General features: G+C 51.4%; 1 protein-coding gene across 11 annotated transcripts; it reads left to right on the top strand.

The window, feature by feature from the left end:
• The first annotated feature begins 8,528 nt into the window (after positions 1-8,528).
• Positions 8,529-24,601, top strand: RPS6KL1 (ribosomal protein S6 kinase like 1). 11 transcript variants are annotated; one of them, XM_043472565.1, is made up of 11 exons: positions 8,762-9,050; positions 10,063-10,347; positions 11,716-11,840; positions 12,784-12,876; positions 18,438-18,485; positions 18,872-19,004; positions 19,943-20,554; positions 20,994-21,083; positions 21,238-21,320; positions 22,721-22,816; positions 23,066-24,601. In XM_043472565.1, exons 2-11 carry the CDS (start codon positions 10,083-10,085, stop codon positions 23,174-23,176), a joined length of 1,656 nt encoding a protein of 551 aa, XP_043328500.1. In that variant the 5' UTR covers positions 8,762-9,050; positions 10,063-10,082; the 3' UTR covers positions 23,177-24,601. The 11 variants fall into 11 exon arrangements, 4 of the variants coding, with proteins under 4 accessions (XP_043328502.1, XP_043328503.1, XP_043328501.1 ...); XR_006270126.1 differs by lacking the exons at positions 8,762-9,050; positions 23,066-24,601 and adding an exon at positions 8,529-8,661 and having other exon boundaries at positions 20,626-21,083; XR_006270127.1 differs by lacking the exons at positions 8,762-9,050; positions 23,066-24,601 and adding an exon at positions 8,535-8,605 and having other exon boundaries at positions 20,626-21,083.
• The last annotated feature ends 1,081 nt before the right edge of the window (positions 24,602-25,682 follow it).

Below are 25,682 nucleotides of genomic sequence, written 5' to 3'. Positions count from 1 at the left end.
AAAAAGAGACACAGAAATACAGAACAGACTTTTGAACTCTGTGGGAGAAGGTGAGGGTGGGATGTTTCAAAAGAACAGCATGTATACTATCTATGGTGAAACAGATCACCAGCCCAGGTGGGATGCATGAGACAAGTGCTCCCGGCCTGGTGCACTGGGAAGACCCAGAGGAATCGGGTGGAGAGGGAGGTGGGAGGGGGGATCGGGATGGGGAATACGTGTAAATCTATGGCTGATTCATATCAATGTATGACAAAACCCACTGAAATGTTGTGAAGTAATTAGCCTCCAACTAATAAAAAAAATAAAGAAAGAAAGAAAGAAAAATATAAATATAAATGGCATCAAATTGTAGGTAGCTTTTAGGAACTGACTGTTTTTACTCAACAAAACATTTTTGAGATCTTGCATGTTTGTACATATAGATTTAGCCCTAGTTCATTCTTTTAAAATGCCGAATAACTAATAACAAATCAATATATAAATACGCCTCATTAATTCTAGTCTACACTGATATTCCACAATACATAAAATTTGGAATTTTTCCAAATTTTTTTAATATTGCAGGCAATGCTACAATGAATATCCACATATATCCTTATGAATCTGGGCTGGTGTTTTTTTTTCCTTAAATATCTAGAAGTAGAATTGATAGGTTACAGATAATTTAGGTTAAGTGTATTTCCACTTAAATAGTTCTGATTAATCACCCTCCAAAATGCATTAATTTATATATCCCTCTTTACCAAGAATATTTAAAGGTATTTTCTACCTAAAGATCTTGCTGACATTCTTTAATTCTTATAAAATTGTGAGGCTGTTCTCTTTTTTTAATTTAGAATTAGAAACATGACTTTATTTTTGTATATATTGTGAGGAAGGGATCGATTTTTTTCCCTTAAGTCAATTGTCCTAACAACTCTCATGAAGAGTTGTCCTTACCCCACTGGTTCAAAATGCTTTCCTTATCCTAAGTCAAATCCCCCTCAGATGCATGAAGTGCTTTTATCTTTTTTTTTTTTTTTGGACTCTAGTCTTTTCTTACAGAATTGGTTGACCAAAAAAAAATTTCTTCCATAAGCAGCCTGTTGTAGCACATAGTTGTCTTTAATTTCATTCAAAACAATTTTGTTGGATTGTATTGTGACAGCTGTTATATCAGCATGTGTTTTTAAAGAAACTTATCAAAATTGGTGAATTTTTGTGTAGCCATTTTAATATTGAAGATGGAAAAAGAAGGAACATTTCAGCATATGCTTTATTATCACAAGAAAGGTAAAAATGCAATTAAAACGCAAAGGAAAAAAAGAAGAGTTTGTGCAGCATATGAAGAAGGTACTGTGACTGATCAGAGTGAAAAATGGTTTGCAACGTTTTGTGCTGAATACGTCTCACTGAATGATGCTCAGCTGTCAGGTAGACCAGTTGAAGTTGGTAGAAATCAAACCTAGACATTCACTGAGAACAATCAATGTTAATCAATGCAGGAGATAACCAACACACTCAAAATATCCAAATCAAGCCTTGAAAACCATCTGCACCAGCTTGGTATGTTAATTGCATGGAAGCTTGGGTTCCACATAAGTTAAGCAAAGAAAGCTTCTTGACCATATTTCCACAAGCAATTCTCCACTTAAACATAACAAAAACATTCCATTTTTAAAACAAACTGTGACTGGAGATGAAAAGTGGGTACTGTAGAATAATTTAGAATAGAAGAGGCAAGTGAAATGAACCACCGCCAACCACATCAAAGGCTGGTCTTCATCCAAAGGTGATGTTATGTTTATGGTGAGATTGGAAGGGAGTCCTCTATTATGAGCTCCTTCCGGAAAACCAAACAATTCATTCCAACAAGTATTTCTCCCAATTATACTAACTGAAAGCAGCACTTGACAAAAAGCATCCAGAACTAGTCAACAGAAAACACGTCATCTTCCACCAGGGTAACACAAGACCCTGTTTCTTTGATGACCAGGCAAAAACTGTCACAGTTTGGCTGGGGAGTTCCAATTCATCTACCATATTCACCATACATTGCACCTTCAGATTTCCATTATTTCAGTCTTTACAAAATTCTCTTAAATGGAAAAAATTTCAATTCTCTGGAAAACTAAAAGTCACCTGGAATGGTTCTTTGCTGAAAAAGATGAGAAGATGAAATTGTGACGTTGCCTGGAAAATGGCAGGAAGTAGTGGAACAAAACGGTGAATATGTTGTTCAATAACATTCTCGGTGAAAATGAAAAACGTGTCTTTTTTTTTTAAGCTTAAAAACCAAAGGAACTGTTTAGCCAACACAGTTTTTATGTGCACTGATGCCACCTGCTTTTTTCAAATTTGTTTATTTTTTGCCACACGGGTCTTTGTAGTTGAACCCTGTCTTTCTCTATTTGCGATGAGCAGGGGTGGAGGGCTACTCTTTGTTGCGGCACAGACTTTTCATTGAAGTAGCTTCTCTTGTGGAGGTCAGGCTCTATCTAGGGCCTGTGGTCTTCAGTAGCTGTGGAACACTGTCTCAGTAGCCACCTGTTTTTAAAATTGCAGCTTTGTAGTAAGTCTTTAGATCTGGTAAAGGGGATCCCAGTTCCCATCATCTGTCTTTTTTTTTAGGGGGCTAATGTAACATTTATATATACTGCATAAAATCACCATGAGATATTAGGTATCTATGTCTGCGTGTTTACTACTGTTTTTTCTGCATTAGAGCAACAGCTCCAGGAAGCCTTTTTTTGTTTTTGTTTGTTTGTTTGTTTTGTTTTATTTACCACTGTATTTCCAGTACTTAGAACAAGGTTAGGCCCAAAGTAGGCCCTCTGTAAGTTTTTGGTAAGGAAATGAAGAAACATATGGGTTTTAGAAGCATCCTGTCAAGTTCTACAAAGAGTCTTTTTAGTATCTTGTTTGAGATTGCACTGAAGTTTTCAATTACTTTAGGAGAATTGACATTTTTATGATGATAGTTATCCCATTATTGAACACAATAGCTGTCCAGCATTAGTCACTCAGTTGTGTCTGATTTTTTGCGACCCCATGGACTGTGGCCCACCAGGCTCCTCTGTCCATGGGATTTTCCAGGCAAGAATACTAGAGTGCATTTCCATTTCCTTCTCCAGGGAATCTTCCCAACACAACACATCTCTTCCTTTTTTGGTGACTTTCAATCTCATTATTTTCTCCAGGAAAGTTCAAGTGTGTTCTCAAGTTATCATTCAGTCGAGTACGACTCTTTGTGACCCCATGGACTATAGTGGGTCAAGCTGCTCTGTCTATGGGATTCTCCAGGCAAGAAGACTGGAGTGGGTTGCCATTTCCTCCTTCAGGGGAACTTCCAGACTCAGGGGTCGAACCTGGGTCTCCTGCATTGAAGAAGGTCTTATATAATTCTAATTAGTTTATTCTTAAATATTTCATAGTTTTTGTTACTCTGATGAGTGGAATTTTAAAGTTACTATTAGACTTTCAAATTACTATTTTTTTAAACTTCCTTAAATTTATTTATTTATTTATTTATTTTTGGATGCACTGGGTCTTCATTGCTATGCATGGGCTTTCTTTAGTTGTGGCAAGAGGGGGCTATTCTTCATTGCAGTGAGGGTGCTTCTCATTGCAGCGGCTTCTCTTATTGCAGAGCAGGGACTCTAGGCAAAAGGGCTCAGTAGTTGTGGTACAGGAGCTTAGTTGCTCCTGGGCATATGGGATCTTCCCCAACCAGGGATTGAACCCGCATGCATTGGCACTCAGATTCTTAAAACACTAGACCACCAGGGAAGTCCCATCAAATTGCTATTGTTGATGTATAGAAAAGGTCTCTTGATTTTAAATATTGATCTGGTGAACACGTCAGTTGTTGCTCTGGGTTTTCAAGGTGGGTGATTGAATCACATTATCACAAATAATGGCAATATGGCTTCTTCCTTTCCAGTCTGTAAACCTCTTCTTTGTCTCTACTTTCTCATTGTATTAGTTGTCATGTCCAGTATACTATTGACAAGTAGAGGTATTCGTTCATTTCTGACTGCATTGGGGGTATCTTTCAAAAAAGGTCAAAGTTTGCTGCAATAACAAACAGTTCCAAAATCTAGTGGCTCAACACAATCAAAATTTATTTCTCACTTGCACCTCATATTCAACACAAGTCATGGGTAAGGGAGGCATTCCTTACTGTTCTTTCTCAAAGCTTCAGGCTGATGGAGGCTCTTTTTCTCCATGGACGTGCGCTTCCACAATTACTATGACAGAAGGAATTGCACACTGCCTTTGGAAGCCTCTGTCCTGAAGTAACTCATATTCTGTCCACTAGCATTTCAAGGCAAGTCCCATGGCCAAGTCTAATTTCCAAAGAAGTAGGAAGGTGTGATCCTGCCATGTGTCAGAAAGACAGCTGAGCCATGGGAATGTGTCTCATGCTCCATCATCACATGTGGTATTTGCTCTAAGTTCCTGGTAGATAGCCCTTTATCAAGTTTAGAAGTAAGTTCATGAGTTTGTTTAGAATTCGTTAAGCAAAGAATTTATCCTTATCTTGAATGAGTGTTAAGTTTTATCAACTGGTTTTATGCCATCTGTTTTATGTATAAATATTGTTTTTCTGCCTTAATTTGTTAAGGCATTTATACATGATGATTCTCTGCCTAAAACATTCGCCTCCACAGTCCTTGTTAATTCTTTCTCATTCTTTGGAGCTCATTCATTCATCCAATCAATACTGATTGAGCAATGCTATGTGCCAGATGTTATTCTAGGCGCTTTTAGGACAGCTGTGAACAAAGCAGATGAAAGCCTTGCCCATGTGGATCTTACCCTGGGGGGGTGGAAAGAAATAGACACATGAAACAAATAAGTAAATTAGATTCATGCCAATAGTCCTTCTTACTTTTACTTATTTGTTTATTTATGGCTGTGTTGGGTCTTCATTGCTGCGCATGGGCTTTCTCCAGTTGTGGCAAGCTGGGGCTACTCCTTGCTGTGGTACGCGGGCTTCTCATTGTGGCGGCTTCTCTTGTTGCAGAGCACAGGCTCTAGGGCACATGGGCTTCAGTAGTTGCAGCATATGGGCTTAGTAGTTGTTGCTCTTGGGCTCTAGAGCTCAGGATCAGTAATTATGGTGCAAGGGCTTAGTTCCTCTGCCGCATGTGGGATCTTCCCGGACCAAGGATCAAACCCGTGTCCCCTGCATTGGCAGGCGGATTCTTAACCACTAGAGCACCAGGGAAGTCCCTGTCAATAGGTTAGGACACAGCAGAGGACGGCAAGGGAGAGATGGGGGTAGAGGGAGGGTGCAGTCAGAGTAAGTCTCTCAAAGAGGTGGCATCAGGGAAATGACTCAAAACAGAAGCAGAGATTACTAGGTAGGTATCCAAAGGCAGACTGTTCCAGGCAGAGGGCAGCTGCGAGCTAAAGGCCTTAGGGTGGGATTGCCATGTGGATTCTAGAATCAGTGAGGAAGCTCGGGAGCTGAAGCTGAGTGAATGACCCTGGCAAGCAAGGAAGCTGGAGAAATAGTAGAGGAGGCTGATCACGAGGGCCTGGGAGGTCATGGCAAAAACTTAAGAGTTTTTCTTGGGCTGATGAGTTTTGAGCTCTGGAAGAGTTTTGAGCAGAAGAGGTACAGAGTCTACTGTGCTTTGAAAGGATCCCCTGAGGCAGTGTTGAAACCTGCCTGTAGGGTGGCAAGGGTAGAAACAAGAAGACAGGAGGAATCCCCCTATGGTAAATCAGGTATGAGATGAAGATGTTGTAGCAGTGGAGATGGTGAGCAGTGATCAAATTCTGGGTATAATTTGAAGGAAAATACCATGATGATATTCTAATGGATTAAATGTAGATTGTGAGAAAATAAGCCAACGTGGCTTCAAAACTTTGGCCTGAGCAATGGGAAGGATGAGGCTGGAAGAGCGGAAGAGGCTTTAGGTGGATAAGGTTTCAGGTGGGGGATGATCAAGAATTCAGTTGTTTTTCTTTTTCATTATGATGATTTTTTTATTGATTATAATTCACATATCATAAAATTCACCTCTTTAAAATGTGGCTTCGATGCTTCTCGGTATATTCATGAGTTGTGTACCCACCACACTATCTAATTCCAGAAAATTCGTTGACTCCCTCAAAAGACCTATAACCACTATCCACTCCTCATTCCCCACTCCTTGACATCTACTTTCTGTCTTTATGAATTTCCCTATTTCTGGAAATTATATATAGATAGAATGGTACAACATGTGGCCTTTTATGTCTGGTTTCTTTCACTCAGCATTCTGTTTTCAAGGTTCCAGACTTGTTGAATTTGAGGTGTTTTATTAGACTTCTAAATATTTAAGTCTAGTAGAGAGGTGAGGGCTAAGGGATACAGAAGCTATACGATATCTGTAAATAGATGCACAGAATTATTAACATATAGAATAACACTATTTCAAATCATGAGATGAAGTGCAATCCCTCATCAAGAAAGTAAGCACAGGGAGAACAAAGATGTCAAGCATCTGGGACACCTGAGCCCTGGGACCCTCAGACATCTGGAAGAGAAGAAGCCATCACAGGAGACAGAAGGAGCATCAACAGCGAGTGGGGGTCCTGAATGCCTGGGGAGAAGCCACATGGAGAGAAGGCTGTGATCCCCTGGGTCTCAGAGGCTCCTAAGAGGTCAAGTAAGATGAGGACCGAGAAATGACCATTGGGTTTAGCAACCAAGAGGTCATGGTAACATGACAAAGAGCTATTTCAGACCAATGCTGGGGAAGAAAGCCTCATCAGAGAGAGTTCAAGAAAGACCAGGAGAAGAGAAACTGGGGACAGCAAGTAGTTTCTCTTCTCCAGTGGGAAGTTTCTCTTCTCCAATTTCTCTTCTCCCATGGGGTGGTAGAGAGGGGAGAAGTGAGGCCATGAGTGTCTTTTGTATGGTTTTCAAGATGCGAGAATCAGCATGATGATTGTTTCAGATGGGAAGAAGGATGCAGTAGAAGCCAAAAATTAATGGTGGAGGAAAGAGGGGATAATTGCTGGAGGAGGGTCCTTGAGTGGGTGATGGCACAAGATTGACCCCGAGGGGAAGGTTGGCCTTTGATGGGGCACAAACAGGTCATCTACGGAAAGAGATGGGGAGATGGTATGTGGATGCAGACTTGGCCAGCAGGCAGAGCAGGAGTCTGTGTTTCCATGTTTTTGAGGGATGGAAGAAGCATGCTCTTTGGCTGAGAGTGAGGAGAGGGGGAAGGCGCTAGGAATCAGAAGGGAATGGCATGATATCTAGCAGGGAGCAAGTGTACTAGGGAAGAATAGTATAAGTCCAGGCAGCAATAGGGTGCAGGAGAAGTCTGTGTGTCCAGTTCAGAAATCACCCCCTCCTGAAGGTCTTCTGACCCCCAAACTAGGTCACTCCCCTTGCTGTGAGTCTCACGGCCCCTATGGTGCTTCTCTCTTAAAACTCTGTTCACACCTGGAATGAAATTTCATTCTTTAGTATTCTTTAGTTCTTTAATCCCTATGTCCCCTCACTTAGACTGTAAACCCCAGGAAGACATGAGCAGAGACTGTCTACTCAGTTGCTGTATCTTGCCATCTAGCTCTTCCCGCACAGTATTCTCTAAATACATATTTAAATAGTTGAATCAGTTCAGTTCAGTTGCTCAGTCGTGTCCAACTCCTTGCAACCCCATGGACCGCAGCACACCAGGCCTCCCTGTCCATCACCAACTCCCAGAGTTGACTCAAACTCATGTCCATTGAGTTGGTGATGCCACCCAACCTGTTGTCCCCTTCTCCTCCCACTTTCAATCTTTCCCAGCAACAGGGTCTTTTCTAATGAGTCAGATCTTTGAATCAGGCGGCCAAAGTATTGGAATTTCAGCTTCAGCATCAGTACTTCCAATCAATATTTAGGACTGATTTCCTTTAGGATGGACTGGTTGGATCTCCTTGCAGTCCAAGGGACTCTCAAGAGTCTTCTCCAACACCACAGTTCAAAAGCATCAATTCTTCAGTGCTCAGCTTTCTTTATTGTCCAACTCTCACATCCATACATGACCACTGGAAAAACCATAGCCTTGACTAGACGGACCTTTGCTGGCAAAGTAATGTCTCTGCTTTTTAATATGCTGTCTAGGTTGGTCATAACTTTTCTTCCAAGGAGTAAGTGTCTTTTAATTTCATGGCTGCAGTCACCATCTTCAACCATATTCAAATAGTTGAATAAATGCATGAAATAACGAATGAGAAAAGTCCCAGAAGTGGCGCGCGTGCTTTCAGTCGGCCTAAACTTCCGAAGCAACTCCTTCTGCATCCCTGAGAGAGTCTGGACCTCCACCTCCGCAGCTCCTACCCCACCCGCCCGTCCCCAACTCCATCTCCACCCTCATCCCCATCCCCATCGCATCCCCTGCCCATCCCCAACCCCTCCCCATGCCCTCTCGCTTAGCTCCGCTTTCCCGACGCTGCTGCTTTAAGAGGCCGCAGAAGCAGAGCCGGGCGCTGATTGGTGGTTTATTCTAACGATAGCGGATGAGCTCATCTTCAACCAATGACCAGGCTGCACCGGCCAGACCCCTGCACCTGGGAGGAGGGCGGAAAGCAGCCGCCTGCGGTGCTATGTCCCCCGCGGGGACGAAGGGTAGGTGGCCGCAGGGCTGAGTCCGGCCGCGCGGACCGAGCTCCTGGCTCGGGCAGGTACGGTGTTAGCCTGGCTCCTCCTCCCTCCCCTCTTCCCTAGGAGAGGATGCCCTCACCTCTCATTCCCCCAGTCCCCTTCCTTGGCGACCCTCACGGGGCGGTGCACCTTGCGTGCAGGGGACTCGCGGACTGGATGCACGTCTTTCTGGGTCCAGACGCGGCTTTGCAGCTCTGCCTGGAAGGACCCGGCCCGTCGGGTGGACCGTGAAGCTAGGCCCTGACTCAGAGCAGCACACACTGCCGACCAGGGTGCCTCTGATCACCGGCCTCCGAGCTGCATGCCCTGGTGACTGGGCCGAATGGGAAGGGCGCGGCTTCCCTTCCTCCCCTCCTCCACCTCCTGGCCGCATCCTGGCCGGGGCTCAGCTGCCCGCTGGCTTGGCGATGTGGGTTTTCCTCCCCGCCCCACTCCGCATCCTGTTCTCTCTTCCCTCTCTCCACAGAAGTAGAAATGACCTGGGGTTTGGGCCCTGCCCCTTCCCAATGAGGCCTGAGAGAGCAAAGGCGCAGAGGCTGCAGGGAAGGATAGCGGCAGCTTTCCGGCCTCTCTCTGAGCTCTTTCCTTTCCTTTCGCCACTGCTCTAACCCTGGTGGCCACTTGTACCACTTGCTGCTCAGGGTGGAGCTGCTGTCCGGTCCTTGAAGGCCACGTGGCCTCCTGGACTTCTCAGAGCAGAGCCAGGGGGACAGAGCCATCCCCTCCCTAGGGCTGGCTGGGCTCTGACCTCATTCATCTAATTCCATCCAGAGTGGTACTGAATCTGCCAGTCAGTCATTTCATTTGCCTGCAGTCTTTAAGGCCAAGCCCTGTGCCCAGCTCTCCGCCTGGCTCCTTGGGGGTCCTCACTCCCTGGCCACACTGATCTTGGGACCAAGGGAAATGAAATAAAGCAGGGGCAATCTCTCCTGTTCGGGGAGGTACCATGGAGCTGAACCCTGAAGGATAAGTGAGATTTCCTTGGGAGGAGGAGGGAGGGGTGAACAAGGCACAATATAAGAAATGGCCTTTGGGCCCCGGGCTTTTGCTTCAGCCTCAAAGTATGGTGACCTGCATATGTTTAATGGGCACAGAGGCCCTTTGAAGGCAGCTCTGAATCACAAATATCTTCAGCTCTCTCCAATGCTCAGCACACAGTAGGTGCTCCAGAAATACTTGTTGAACTGAATTTGAATGGAAAGAATTGTAAAAACAACTCAGAGCCCAAAGCATATTTTATTGTGTTATGACCACCACTTAGGAAAGATCTGGCTTAGTGAGGGATTTTACCCCCGTTAGCTCTGATCCCTCCAGCCCTTGGAGGTGAGTATCAGTCTCCACAATACTCAGTGGGAGAAACCAGGGTACAGACGGGTCGTTGTCCCCAACTGGGTTCTTCCTAATGCCTCTGCTCATTCCAGGTCCCTGACCCAGGGCAGCCATGAGCCTCGTGGCCTGTGAGTGCCCTCCTGGCCCTGGCCCACAGCCTGAGCCCTGCTCTCGAGCACGGTCCCAGGCTCGAGTGTACCTGGAGCAGATTCGCAACCGGGTGGCTCCGGGGGCAGCTGACATGACTAAGCACGACTACCTGGTGGACGCAGCCACTCAGATCCGGCTGGCCCTGGAGCGTGACGTCAGTGAGGACTATGAGGCCGCCTTCAACCACTACCAGAATGGCGTGGACGTTCTCCTCCGAGGCATGCATGGTGAGGCTGGGCTGGGCAGGGGCCGAGGAAGGGCTCATCCTGTCATCTGTCTATCTTTGCTGGGTAAGCAGGGCTCTGCGCTGGCCCTGCAGGACCTATGAGAAGGGCAGTAGTATTGATAAGAATAGCTTTCATTTATAAAGCAGTTCCTTTATACTAGGCACTGGTCTAAGGGCTTTACCTGTATCAATTCATTTCTGATTCACAGTAATACAAACCACTGTGGATGCTCTGGCCTGTACTTCCAAATATACAAGAATGATTTAAAAAAAAAAAAAAAAAAGAATGATTTTTATTCCTATTTTCCAGATGAGGAAATTGAGGCACAGGGCAGTTAAATAGCTTGCTTAAGACTCCACAGCTAAAAATAAAAAATAAAAAAAAGACTCCACAGCTATCAAGTGACAAAGCTGGGATTTGAACAGTTTGGGCTCCAGAGGCTATAAGCTTGGCCCACTAAGCCCTCCTATCCCTGGGGCTGGGCTGGGGTCCTGCCCTCTGGGTACTTGCATTCTAATGGCAGAAGATTGATGAGTTGATGATGGACAATTATAGTCCCAGGTGGCAAGGACAATGGGGAGGAAGTAAAGGGAGGGAAGAGGGAGACTGAGGCCAGGCAAGCCTGGCACAGGGCATTTTCTAAAAGTCAAAACCCTAATCTGAGCACTGAAGAATGGTAGGCATGCTGTCCAGCTGAAGAGCCTGGAGGGGGAGAGAGAGGGGGCAGGCAGAGAACACAGGCAGAGGCCTGAAGGTAAGAGGGGAGGCCTGTTCAGGGCAAAGGGAGGCATTTCCAAGCTGTGGGAGAGGCTGGCCCTGAGGCCAGTTGGAGACACCCGAGGGCCTTGATGGCCAGCCCAGGGGTAAGAGTCAGGCCCCAATTCACACTTCCGGACCCTGCACTGATGCTACCTCTCAACAGCTGGCTTCATGCCTGTCCCATGAAAACCTTTACCCTCCAGGCCCAATGCCTGTTCTGGCCTCTTTCACACTGGACATCAAAGATAGCAGAAGGTGTGTTCTCTGGGGGGCTTCTCCTTCCTCCTGTAAAAAACGGACAGGGAAACTCCATTCCATTCCTTCCCAGGGTATGACAGTGGCCAGGAGGTGGTGAGTGCCAACTGGTAAAGTGCTGTAGTCCGAGGGGCCCGCCGGCTCCCAGTCTCTCCTGCCACCATCCTTCCTCCTGCTCCCCTGCTGGTCTGCCACCCAGAAGAGGACCCAAGAACAGATGTGGGGTCAGAATCCACTGACAGCCTCAGAAATAGGCCTTGCCCTCCTGTGGGGGGCATAGCATGGGCAATGGGAGCCCAAACCCCTGCCTCCTCCCAGGGCTGGCGGGGTCCTCTTGACCCCTTCTCCCCACAGTCGACCCCAACAAGGAGAGGTGTGAGGCTGTCAAGCTGAAGATAACCAAATACCTGCGGCGGGCGGAGGAGATCTTTAATTGCCACCTGCAGAGGACGCTGGGCAGCGGAGCCAGCCCTGATGAGGTGAGGAGCCCCCAGAGGCCTGAGGGCTCCAGGGGGAGAGGGCTGAGGCCCCCACCCCCAAGGCCAGGGAGCTGCCGCCTTGCCATCCCCAGCAGGGCAGACGGTGGAGAGCACAGGCAGGCTGGCACGTGTCCCGGGGCTGCCCCCCTGCCCTCCTCCTCCTGGCTTCCTCCCTCTCTCTCCCACACTCTCCGTAGCTCATTCATATTCTAACACTTAGTGAATCATCTCCAGTCCAGTCTAGCACTCTCACAGAGGAGACACACACACAGAGGCAGCTCCTCACCCTCACACACAGCCCATACACACGCTCACCTGTGTACACACTCAGGCTGCCAGAGTGCTTTTCGGCTGGGCTGCAGTGAGTGTTTGGAGTAGACTTGAATACTCATGTGCGTATACACAGACACGAATACCCATGTGCATATACACGCTCATGAATACGTGCATATACAAATGTGCACAAATCCTCTCCCCACATCCTGACCCAGCGGGCCCTCAGAGAGGGTTGAGAATGTACGCACACTTCTGAAGCCCTCAGGTGTGCACATTCACACTCCTTCTAGGTCTGATGCACCTTGTAAGATGCTTCTCCCAGTGCAGGTACCTAGGCCTGCCTTGGTCTTTGAGGCCTGTTGCCCGGGTTATTTCCCCACCCCTGGGAGCATCTGCCTCCTGTGGTTGGTGCTTTTGAGAGGGGTTTCTGAGGACTCCCTGGGCCTGGAAGGAGGGCTGGGTGGGGGCTGAGCTGAGAGGGTGGCCTGGCCACCCTGGACCGAGGCCAGCTTCTCCGCTCGGTCTGTCTCTGTGATGTGGGGGTCTGCCCATACCCTGGTCCTGCCCTCTGTGGCCACTGGTCTCCTGGCAGGCCGAGGTGTGCCCACCGCAGGGTGAGGAGGCTGTGACCCTGAGGCCACCGTGGGGTTCTCTCCTGCCGTTGCAGGGTTTCAGCAGCCTGAGGCTCCGGCCCATCCGCACGCTGAGCTCTGCCCTGGAGCAGCTGAGGGGCTGCAAGGTGGTCGGGGTCATCGAGAAGGTGAGCGAGCGATGCCCAAGGTGTGGGAGGACACGACGTGTGTGACCAGGAGTGGCCGGTGCTAGAAAGGGGTCAGGGGGTCCAAGCGGAGAAGGGCAGCCAGGTCCAGGGGTACCCACCCCTCTTCCAGCCCAGCACACACCATCCCCGGAAAGGAAAAAGTGAGGAAGCCACAGAGGCAGACAGCGCCTCTCCACTGATCCTCCAGACACAGAACCGCTCCCTCCGCAGTTGAGGACAGAAGCCGCAGGGGCACCCACCCAGCCTGTGCTGCCTCGCGCGCCCCCGCTTCCCGCTTCCTCTGGGGCTGCAACCAAGAGTCTCCCCCGCCAAGCCCAGCCCAGAGGTTCCTGGGGCAGGAATGTGCTCATCGCTAGAAACCTGCCTTGTCCAGGGCCTTGGCAGCTCTGCCCTCTGTCTCCTGGCTTCTCCCGTGGTCCCCCTGTCCGGGATTGGCTCCCTTAATTCAGGGCAGACAGGAGTCGACAGTGCAAACTAGACCTGGACACTCAGCAGGACAGACAGGTTGAGTCAAATGAGATTTGAGCCAATATTCAATTGCTCTCCGCCCTGACCCAGAGATAGCTGGAGTATTTGCTGAAGTGTTTGTTTGTTTTTTTTTCCAAACTGAACTGTTCATCAGAATCACCTGGGGGAGTTTCCTAACCACACAGATGCCTGGGCCCCATCCCAAACCCACCGAGTGAGAATTTCTAGGGTTGAACCCAGGCATCTGTCATTTAAGACTCTCATGGGGGAGTTGGGTGGGTGTGGGAGCTGGCAGAGAAAAAAGGACTGGTGTGTGCTCCTTCACATGCCGCCGAGGATGAAGTGCTGTCTGGACGGGCACCGCGTGGTCCCAGGCAAGCTCTTTGCCCTCTCTGGGCACCGGTTTTCTCATCTGGAAGTGGAGAAGGGATCCTCCCACCCGCCCGCACCCTCCCACCCAGGGGGATGTGGGAACTAAAGTGAAATAATTTTTGGGAAAAGCCTGGCACACACTAAAGTGTTTGATACAAGTTTGATGGCTGAAGCCTGATGACAAGAGTGGGTCAGAGGCAAGCAGGCTTCCCATCCCTGGCCTCGTTCCAGAGGCTGCTCCCCGGTCCCTAGAGCAAGCGCCCGGTCTGTCAGCCAAGGCCCAGCCAGCTTCCATCTGCCCAGCCCTTCCCGCCCACCGCATTCGTCCACGTGGCTTGGCCGCCCCCCTGGGCAGGCCCAGGAGGCGACAGCCACCACTGTTTGCCCGTGTGGGATCCCACTGAACCGATGGTGTCATGGAGAGGGGGGTTCTGGGTCAAATAAGCTTCAGAAACAGTGAGTTAAAGTTACATTACTTCATTGCTTTAATTCTAGGAAGTTTCAGGCTTTGAGGATGCAAATGTACACAGTGAATCTCCAAGAGGGAGGTCTGTGACAGAATTCCCCGAATTTGAATTTGTTTAACCCCAGACACACATGTGCAAAGCATTTTTGGAATCCTCTATTCCGAGGCCTGTGCATATGGGAAAAACAGATACAGGCCAAGCCCAACCGTTCTGTCTTACAAGTGCCCTCTTTTTTCCTTTATTACCCTTTCTTGGGCACTCAACTTAGCCACTCCACATCCCTCGTAAAATCCTGTGGCCTTTTCCTGTGTCATTCACAAGCCAGGAAAATCAGTCTCCCCAGTTAGGAGAGATATTAGGGCCACTGGGCCCAGGTCCCTACAGCCAGGCCTGGATGGATGTCCCTGCCTTTCATTCCATCGCTGTGCCCAGACAGACCAGGGCGGGTGGTTGGCAGAGCGGTGCCAGTCTGCAGCAGCCCTCAGACTCAGAGCAGCAAAGGTCCCCACTGAGGAAGCCTTGAGTGCCCCCAGAGAGGTCCCACCGTGAGGGTTCACAGGCCCAAAGAGGGGTAGGGGGTGGCAGAGAACAGTGAGGTGGGTAGGTCAGGGACTAGGTGGGCAGCTGGCCAGGATGCCCAGGGTCTGCTCTTGGGGAGCCTTGGTGGGCTTGGGAGACAACACTGGCTATTTGCTGAGCTTCGTCGGGGAGCCAGGCCCTGAGTCTGGGATGGGGAAGAAAGAGAAGGACAGCCAAGTCCCTTCTGTGTTTTTGGCTCAAACACAAGGGTGTTTTTAAAATTATTACTATTTATCAGCATTTAAAAATTGGCAGGTTTCATAAAGAAAGTCCAAGTTTCCTACTTCTCCTGAGAAATGAGAGGATCTGGAAATGCAGGCTCACATTCTGGCCTGTCAGCCCGGGGCCAAGGAAGGGCTGCCCGCTTTAATGAGGTGCTAGCCCTGCCCCTTTCCTGCCCTGCCCACTGGCGCACATGAACAGCCCCTGTGGACCTTCGTGCTTGAGAACCTATTTGAAACTTCTGGATTTGTTTGCTCCAGGAGGGAGTCCTCCTGGCCTTGACACTGTGGACATTTTAAAAGAAAGGGTTAATATGTTTTACCAAAGTTTTAATTGTCCTCACATCCCAAGAGCTCAGTGGGTTTTATTTTTTAAAAAAAGAGACTTCCTTTTTTAAAAAGATGGGAGCTGGCACTCAGAACTGCCTTATACCTTCTGGATAGCAATCTCACCTGGCATCTGTAAGGCCCATTGTAGTTGGCACAGCATTAAACCCACTTGGTCTCCCCGCGGGGGAAGAAGGGTTATACTGTACAGTCAGATATAGTAGTCACCAGCCACATGAAATGGAATGGAATTGTTGCTTCAGTTGTGTCCGACTCTTTGTGACCCCATGGACTGTAGCCCACCAGGCTCCTCTGTCCATGGGGATTCTCCAGGCAAGAGCACTGGAGTGGGTTACCATGCCCTCCTCCAGGGAATCTTCCCAACCCAGGGACTGAACCCAAGTCTCTTACATCTCCTGCATTGGCAAGCAGGTTCTTTACCACTAGTGCCACCTGGGAAGCCCATAAGACTATTAAAAAAAATTTTTTTTGGTTGCACCACGTGACATGTAGAACTTCCCCGAGTGGGGATTGAATTCAGACCTTCCACAGTGCAAGCGCAGAGTCATAACCACTGGACCACCAGGGAAGTCCAGTTTTAATAAAAATTAAATATTCTCTCAGTGGCACCCAATATATTTCAAAGACTTGATAGCTACATGTGGCTTCATGGCTTCTATATTGGATAGATAGACAATATTTCTGTCACAGCAGAAAGTCCTCCTGCGCAGTGCTGCTGCATTTTAATCATTCTTTTACAGAGAATGTAACTGAGGCTCATAGAGGTCAAGTGACAAACCAGTGCTCTGTCTCCCATAGCACAGAACAAAAGAGGAAGGGGTTTTTTGTTTTGTTTTGTTTGCTTGGTTTAATGGGGTGGGGGTGGGGGGGAATGTCCCTTTTGCTACCCTTTTGAAATATGATGTAAAAGAAAAGAGTTTGAAACAATAAATGGGAATTTCCTCCTTATCCAGTGGTTAGGACTCTGCAGTTCCACTGCAGGGGGGCACAGGTTTGATGCCTGGTTGGTGCAAGCCATTCAGTGTGGCCAGAAACAACAGTGACAACAACAAATATTGCCCTCCATCCTACTTCATTCCAAGATCATCAGCATTAATGGTTTGGCCTAATTTCTTGATTCTTGTGTGTGTGTGTATGTATTTTTTCTTTTCTTTTTTAACACATTGTTTCAGTGTACTGATCAAGTTTTGTTTCTGGCCTCCCTGACCTTCCCTGCTGGTTTGTTTTTTTTTTTTTTTTTTGAATCTGTAAACGAGAAGCCTTGCCCAGGACAAGGTGGTGGGGAATCCCACTTGGCAAGAGGCAGTGGGGAATTATCCGGGGTGTCAGCACTTGTGGGAAACCGTGTTGTCCTAAATGACCCCAGAGTTCTCTCTTTCAAACTCGGCACACATTGGGCGGAGGAGCCGGGATCAGGCTGGACTCCATCTCCGGCTGTTGGGGGAGAGACCTCTAGTGGTCAGAAGGGGTACCTCACTCCTGATGCCCCAGCCCTCATCTCACTGATGACGGGGAAACTGAGGCCCAGAGGGGAAGGCATGTGCCAGGTCACCTAGTTGTGTCCCTGTTTTCAGTTATGTCTTCAAGGCTCCTGGGCCAGCCCATCTGGATTCGCATCCCAGCTCTGTGGGACTGCAGGCAACGTTACCTCTCTGAACCTCAATTTCTTCATCAGTAAAATGAATCACTAGTAATACTTGGGGTTGCCCAGGTGGCGCAGTGGTAAAGAATTTGCCTGCCAATGCCGGAGACACAAAAGACGTGAGTTGGGTCCCTGGGTCGGGAAGACCTCCTGGAGGAGGAAATAGCAACCCACTCCAGTCTTCTTGTCTGGAGAATCGGATGGACAGAAGAGCCTGGCGGGTCTCAGAGAGTCAGACATGACTGAGCACAGCAGAACAGCACAGAAATACTCACCTGGTAGGGCTGTAAGAATAAAATGAAGTAAACTAGATAAGGCCCTTAGCACAGAGTAACACTATACAGTATACAGTATAATACTATCCTATACTATAATAATCCTATACAGAGTAGTACTATACAGTAATACTATACACAAGTTTCCCTGTGCCGATATTAATAGTCATCAGCAAAGACTATAGAGAGCATGTTATATGGCAGGCTCGAGCTGCCGCCTACTTGAGTTGTCTGGTTTAACAGCATCCTCTTAATGGCCTTCTGAAGGAGGGACTGCTATGACCCAGGGTGCTGGTCTTGCCCTCACGTGCCCCCGTCTGGGCTGAATCTTCCACCTTTCTGCCCTGACAGGTCCTCTCCTACGGCTGGGGTTCACCCCTGCCCATAGTGGAGATGAGTCTAGGGCCCAGCTCCAAACAAGGCTCTGACCCAGCAATTGCAGACCACTGCCTCCAAGCAAAACCAACAGGAGAAGGAATGGGTTGCTCACCAAAGACAGAGTCCAGAGAAAAAGACCATTTTAAAAAAGAATAAGACCATCGCACCACTCGGGGTGGGAGGCAGAGGGTGCGACCTGAAGGAGCTCGCCAAGCCCACGTGGCTTCAGGCACCACTGGGGCTACATTCTCAGAGCCTTGGCTTCTTCACCTATAAATAAGAGTTGAGAGAAGGTGACTGGCCCTGAGGTCCCTTCCAGCCATGCCACCCTCAGAACCTGCAGATGTACCACTCACCATGTGTGTGGGAAGCTCTGACTGCCTCCCTGTGCAGTGCAGGGCTCTGGGAATACAGAGCTAGCCAGCATGGTCTCTGCACTCTTGGAGCTCACAGCCCAGTGGAGCAACAGGAAATCACACACAGTGTGATGGGGGTGAGCCCAGAGAGCACTGCAGACAGGTTAGGAGTCCTGGCCCAATCTGAGGCTGGGAAGGCTTCCTGGAGGAGGTGGTACCTGAGCTAAGACCTGCAGTTTCTAACAAGGGTGGATGAATCAGACAGGTTCAATGTCATGTTGGTGGAGGAGGGCATATACTCTGTACCATCAAAGCCTGACGTCCCTGCCTAGCCTGGGTGGAGGAGCATGGGGCCTGGGCGGGGGTGGGGGGTGGGGGCATGGAGCCCCGGGAACTAGCTTGTGCCTTGACTAGTGCCTCCTGGACCTCTGCAGGTGCAGCTGGTCCAGGACCTAGCGACTGGAGGGACCTTCGTGGTGAAGGCAGGTGCCACCCCACCCCCTGCCATTCCTCCTTCCCCTTGGGACCTTCTCGGAGCTCTTGGAAACCCCTGCCCTCTGGGGAGCCTCTACCCAGAACCCGTATGGGAAGCCCACGTTCCCTCCAGATCCCCCAGCTGCTAGTTCTGCACCCTGGGCATGTGCCCAACTTCCCAGAAACCCATACACATATACTGCCTTACCCTTGGCCCAGACAGGGAGGGGAGGGCCTGCCTTCCATGGTGGAAAGAGGCTTGAGGGTCAGGACAGGAACTGGGGGGAGGCAGCTGCTCCTCGGGGGGCTCCCACACTTCATCTGGTTGCCCCTGAAGAGCAGAGTGGCCTCTGGCCAGCCCCCAGCTGATCTGCCCGGCCTGCGCCCTCCTCAGGGCCTGTCCAGGTGCCACGTGGCGAACCGGGAGCGGCTGACCATCATCCCGCACGGTGTCCCCTACATGACCCAGCTGCTGCGGTACTTTGTGACTGAGGACTCCATCTTCCTGCACCTGGAGCACGTGCAAGGTGAGCAGGCCCCAGGGGCCCCGTCAGCTCCTCAGGCCTTCGGGAGGTTGTCCTGCCTCATCCCCTTAAAATGCCGAGCTTGGTGACCAGCCACAGGCCCAGCCTGCCTGGAGGGTGAAGGCAGGACCAGCCTGCTATGGGCTTCTCAGTGATGCCAGGGGGCAGGGGACATCCTGGGAGGATGTTCACGTCTTGGGCGAATGAGGGCACATATGCAGGTGTCCCATTTGTCACCATTTCCCCCAGTCTTGGCTCTTTTCACTTTTCTAGTCTGTGCCCACCCCTCCGAGTGGCCACATGGGATGATGGTGCCAAAGCTGTAAGGACAGGAACTGGGCCACAGCAGATATTTATTGATCAGTTAGGATTTGTTTTGTTTTGTTTTCAATGAGGTACACCTCTCTGGATCATGACATGTAGTCATCACAGATCCATGTCTAGCCTTCTTTTGTTTTACTTAATTAAATTGATGACACCATTCTCCCTTTGTGCTGTGCTTAGTCGCTCAGTCGTGTCCGACTCTTTGTGACCCCGTGGACTGCAGCCCTCCAGGCTCCTCTGTCCATGGAATTCTCCAGGCAAGAATATTGGAGTGGGTTGCCATGCCCTTCTCCAGGATTCTCCCTTTGAAAAATATATAATACATGGAACACCGGAGAACCCGTCATCTAGACCAAGGACATTAGAGAATAATTTACATCTCCTTAGGGGTTAAGCATCTATTTTTGTGCCAGGTTGTGAGCCTGGGGCCCCATCACGGGTGGGTGGAGAGGAGGAGAGAGGGCATCCTGGGCTTCGGGAGGGGAGAGAGCCAAGTGAGGACCTGAAGGCAGAGGGTCTGTGCCCAAGACAGAGGGGGAGCAGGCGTGGGACAAAAACGCATCCACACTCATTTCCTCTCCCATCCCCACGTTTTCGGCTCCCTCTGCTCGGCCCAGGAGGTACACTCTGGTCCCACCTGCTCTCCCAGCCACACCCCCAGCAGTCTGGGATGGGGTCTGGCTCCAGCCTGGAGAAGACGAAGGCTCCGCTAAACTCCCACCCCAGCCTTGGGACCCCAGCTCGGGTGCCCCCGGGACACACCCGCCTGCAGGATGGAATCCCTATGAAGCCTCCGTGGACTTCTCAGAGCCTCACCCCAGCCAGGGGTGCAGCATTCGTTAAACCCCAGAGAGAGGCTGGAGGTGAAGCACCAGCCAGGACGAGCACCGCCTGCTTCTGGGACCTTCCAAAGGCCCCCGGTGGCCGCCTGCACTGCCAGGCCAGGCGAGGACCTGGCCGGAGCTCAGAGCCCACAGCCCCTTGGGGGCTCCCTTGGGTGCGGGCAGGGGCCGGCCGGGTGCTGGGGGGCTGCGGCCGAGGCAGAGGTCCGAGCCACCCCTCGGCCTCTCGAGGGGCCAGCCCGGTGCCCGGCTGGGGCGCCTGGAGTCTGAAGGAGGAGCAGGTGAGGCAGTGGGCGGCCGAGACGCTGCTGGCCCTGGAGGCGCTGCACCAGCAAGGGGTGCTGTGCCGGGACCTCAATCCCCGGAATCTGCTCCTGGACCAGGCCGGTAGGTGCCCGGGGCTGGGGGTGGGGGGCTGGGAGCAGAGGAGCGGGCCCTAACCCTACCCCACCCCTCAGGCAGGCAGGAGGCCCCCAAAGCCTCGAGATTTCCCCAGAGCCAAGAGGAGGCGGACGTTATCTGCCTGTTCCCCTGGGGCACCCCCGCCCCCTACATTTTCGGGAAGGCCTTGGCCAAGCCGGCCTGGCTGGCCGTGGTTGAGCTTGGAAAGAAGACCCTTTTCCCCACCCTGAGCTCCGGGGCAGCCGCTCCTGTGAAGACCAGGTTGTCTCGGGGTCGGGGTGGAGGGGCCGTGCCCCTAGGGAACCTCTGCCCAGCACAGCCCACTGGCTCCTGGGGTCCCCTGCCCCACGCCAAAGGCTCCAAGATGACTAACTGCAGCTCTCGCCCCCTCTGGCTGCTCCCTGCACACACACGGGATGACAAGGCCACATCCGGCTCACGTATTTTGGCCAGTGGTCAGAGGTGGAGCCCCAGTGCTGCAGGGAGGCTTCGCACAACCTCTACAGCGCCCCAGGCAAGAAGGGAGGGGCGGGGCAGCCCGTGGGCATCTGGGTGTGGGCTGGGCCGGGGGCCAGGCACATCCCGGGGGTGGGGGTGGTGGGGAAGGGGTTGAGGGGAGACTTGCCCGCTCAGCGAGGCTGAGGACTCCTGTGTTCTGGCTCCCGCAGAGGTTGGTGGGATTTCGGAGCTGACCGAAGCCTGCGACTGGTGGAGCTTTGGGTCTCTCCTGTATGAACTGCTGACCGGGACGGTGAGCTCTGTGTGGGCAGGGTGTGGAGCCTGGCGGGTGTCACTGAGCATAGCATGGGCTGGGGTTAGCCCAACCGGTCAGTGTTGGGGGCTGAGCCTACCTGATTGCTCAAGACCTGGCCACTGGGCCCAATGTCTTATCAGCACAGGCCCCCTCTCCCCCAGCCCGGAGGCCGTAAGCGAAGGAAGAAGCAATTCCCACTCAGGCCTTGGCCACACTTTGCACCCTGACCCTCATCAGGCAAGTGGCAATAGCTAGGGAGACGGTCAACTTAGATGAGGGAGAGTCAAGCTGCGGTGCTCAGGGAAGGTTCCTGGAAGAGGGCGCCTGGGCCTGGCTCTGGAGGGAGGCTGAGTGTGACACAGCCCTTTTCCTCGGATCATCCCCCCAGGCCTCCTCTCCCCACTGCTCATACCACGTCCCCTCATCCACACCCTTCAGAGCTGTGACTCCAAGACTTTGGCTGGAAGGCCAGAGAGAGGGTCTCCGTCATCCCAGGCCGGCAGCTGCCCTGTCCAGCCTGGGTCGACGCAGAGCTTGAAGTTCCCCTCACAAGCACCTTGCTCAGGGTGGTGGGCTCAGCTCTCTGTCCTCCCCCATGAGCTCAGGGCTGCACCTGGGGCCGGTTAAATCAGGCATCAGGGAGAGGCCAAGCTCCATTTGAGCAGGAAGTGCCCTGAGAGGACGCAGTGTAACCGGAAGTTCAGAGCTGACCAGTCACTCCTGGCTGCCTCCTGCTTTGGTCCCGAGAGGACCTCTCAGGCCTCTGAGAGCCCTGGCTGCGAAACAGCCGCCCAGAGTGGTTCTCTCCTATTAGCTGGGGCCCTCCCACCTGTCCAGCTCAGGGCTCCTGGCCTTCCTCCAGGTGCCTGTCTTCCTGACCTCCAGACACACCTCTCTGCTCCCTGCAGCTGCACCCTTCTGGAGCACAGATAGGTCCTGCCTTCTTGTCTCACCACAGCCCTGCCTTGACCCTGGCAGGAGCACGCCATGGCAAAGGAGCCGCCCATGGAGATTTGCTTTCTGTAAGGAGAGAGGTTTCAGTGCTACTCCTGACAGAGTGCCTGCCCCGATGGCAACCCAAGACCGGTGCTTCCAGCAAGCTTGGAGCCACAGGGGCCTGGGTTCAAGCCCTGAAATCAGCACAGATCTGTCGACCTCTCAGAGCCTGCTTCTTGCCCTTAAAATGGGGATGCCAATTGCTTACTTTGAAGGTTGTTGCAGAAACTAGGGATCACAGGTGTCAGGCACTTCCTCAGCCCAGCAGGCAGCAGATCCAAAGCAGAAGGCGACAGAGTGATGACCGTGCCCGTGAGGTGTGACACAGGGGGAAGAAATAAAATCCCGGCCGCCACTGGAGTGTACAGACTCCTGGGGGCCGCCTCCCCGTGTCTTCCCAGGCGCTGTCCCAGAGCCACCCCTCAGGAATCCAGCCCCACACCCAGCTGCAGCTGCCCGAGTGGCTCAGTGGCCCGGCGGCCTCCCTGCTGACTGAGGTGAGGTGCAGGCGGCCTCCCGGTGGTGCCTTCTTGGCCTGAGGGTGGACAGAAGGGAGGACAGAGCCCTGTGTATGAACAACTCACCCCATGTACTAGGTGTCCGGTGTGGGAGCAGGAAGGTCCTAGGGCCAACAAATTTCTATATCTCAGTGGCCAAACACCAATGTCCGCCTCCCCCACCAGGGTAACACGGGATTCCGGGGGTCTGGCCAGCCTGCCCAGGGCTGACTGGGCTTTTCTCCGCAGCTGCTGCAGTTTGATCCGGCCCAGCGCCTGGGCGCTGGAGGAGACGGTGTCCACAAGCTCAAGGCCCACCCCTTTTTCAGTTCCATCCAGTGGAGCAAACTGGTGGGGTAGGAGGGTGTGGCGTCGGCAATCGGAGCAGCTGGATTGGTCTGGATCTCCTCTTGTCTCTTTGCCTGCCACATCCCATCAGTGGCCCACGGGCAAAGAATGCAAGGCAGCTTTGCCTTTCCTGGTCAGGACCCCACCCTTGGGCCTCAGAAGTCTCATCGCCACTGACCAGGAAGGGCCTTGTGGACTCCCCCAGCCACCTCTTGGAGAAATGCTTTCTAGTTGGTGCTGAGGGGCAGAGATCTCAGCCTGTTAGGCAGCTTGAACGTCTCCACCTGTCCATCCTCCGCCCATCAGTCAACAGTCACCTGCTGTGTCTACACCCTGTACCTTGAACTCGGACCTGCCCTGTTAAAAGGTGCCTTCCTTGGCATTAGCTCTGAGCTACTGACCACCTGCTGAGCCGAGAAATCTTGACTTGTGATCTGCCATGCGCCCCACTCAGGATGTCTCTGGAGACTCATCTCAGGATACTAGTCCCCTGGCTTCCTGGCTCCAAACCAGGGCTGTCCTAGTTGGTCATCTCAGCCACGCAACCAGTGTGCCCCTTCTATCAAAGGCTACTTCCCCAGGGGATGGGGGAGGTGGGGAAGCAGGGAAGAAGTCTGTAGCAGACATGGGGTGGAGCGGGAGGGACAGGACAACCCACCCCCTCCTGACCATGCCGCTTATCTTGTGATTACAGACCTTTGAGAGCAAAAGGAAAGGAGGGGAGGAAAATAAGGATAAGGAGGAAGGGGAAGAAAGAGGGGAAGGCACAGCTCTGCCACTTACAGAAGTTTTGAAAACAGAATAAAGAGCTCCCTTCCCCAGCTAGCCCACTCACGTGGAGAGAAAGCAAACCCTGGCCCGTGGGTCTGAGCCGGGGGAACCAGGATTCTGTTTCCAGCCTGAAGCCACTTGAAGGAAAGTTGTCTCCACTAGGATTCCCTTCTTGGACACTTGTCCTGTTTACCATTTTGCATTTCAGTGGTGAGGGTCCACTCAATTCACTACCCACTGTGACTTCATTTCCTTTTGAAATGAAACCAAGCAACACCCAAAATGATTGTCCAAGCTTTTAGCCAGAAGCAAGAAGTTTCTGGTCTCTGAAGAGCTAGGATAAGTAGTTACCCCTAAAGATAATTCCCTCCCCAGATTTGGGGGCCCCCTTCTTCCTCTCAGGACCCGCCCTGTCACTGGGGTGTGGCATCCAAGACAGAAACTTTCATAGACCTCTGCCCACAACTCCTTCTCGCCTGAGTCTCCATCACCACCAGGCGGCATCTCTGACACCACCCTCCAGTCCTGGCTGTGAAGGGCTGGGGACCTGTGTTGTGGGGAGGTCCTTGGGATGAGTCTGAGGCAAAGGACACAGGGAGGTGCTGGCTCTCCCTGGCGCTTGCCCACCTCCACCCCCACTCCAATAAAGCCTGCTCTTGCCTCTGGTGTCCTTGCCTCATTAACACAATGGGAGGGGCCCTGCGAGAATGGGAATAGAGGAGGAGCTCCACGATAACCAAGAGTGTGTTTGGAACCTGCTAGGAAGGAGGAAGCAGGGCTGGTAGTGAACAGCATGCCAGCCTGTGCCCCACAGAGCAGCTGTGAACCCACAGAAAAGTCCCAGCACGTAGGGGACACTAGGCTCTGTGGGACATAAAACAGGGAAGTCTTCAAAGAGGGTCATGGTGCTTGCGGGTGGGGGTCCAATCCTCACAGTGACCCTTTGAACACATGGTGGCTCCTGAGAAGACTGAATTCAAGGAGGTAAATGAGAGGACCTGGCCAGAGCCTGGTGGAGTACGCTCACAAGTCTGTTCCTTCTATTACAGTCCCTAAGTCAGGCCAGACCACCTCCAAGCACCGTACGAAGCACTAGTTGCCTCTGGAACTTCTGGGCCTCATTCATGCAATAAGTACTGCACATCTGACACGCTGCTAGGTCTTGGGTTTAGATCTGTGGTCTCAGCGGGGCTTATAGTCTGTCTCCATTTGATAAAAACAGGGCTAAATATACCTCCTTTGTAGGTTTACTAAAGATATGAAAGCTTGTTGCTCCATGCCCCAGACCTGATCATTCTAAAATTCTCTCATTGAACCCAAGTTTCTTCTACTAGCTCTAGTTCTGCTCTGTAGGAGCCACTCTGTTCCTGTGACAGACCTTCATATAAAGATGGTACCACTGCGAGCAAGGTCAGCAGGCGGGGACTGCGTGGGGAACAGCCAGACTGTTTCAGCCTGGACACTACCAAGCACTGTCACAGGTACTCCGCAACGTCAGCTCTCAGCCCCATCTGCTAGCCCTCACAGACCATTGCCCCAAGGAGGTGATCTACCCTCATTTGTTCTGGCCAACCTTGAGCAACTGGGTACCGATGTAGCCATCAACTGCAAAATGTGAAATTATGAGTCGCTCCACCTCTCCCCAGTCCATCCCAGAAATAACACGAGGCCCCACCAAAATGTAAATGTTGGCATTTGAAGGGCCTCAAGCAGGGTGGAACAAGTTTTTCTTCATCAGGACAACCTC

The sequence above is a fragment of the Cervus canadensis genome, chromosome 6 (genome assembly GCF_019320065.1).
Source record: "Cervus canadensis isolate Bull #8, Minnesota chromosome 6, ASM1932006v1, whole genome shotgun sequence".
In the NCBI taxonomy this organism is placed as follows: domain Eukaryota; kingdom Metazoa; phylum Chordata; class Mammalia; order Artiodactyla; family Cervidae; genus Cervus; species Cervus canadensis.
The sequence above is the reverse complement of the archived record's forward strand: the minus strand, read 5'-3'. Positions and strand labels throughout refer to the sequence as shown.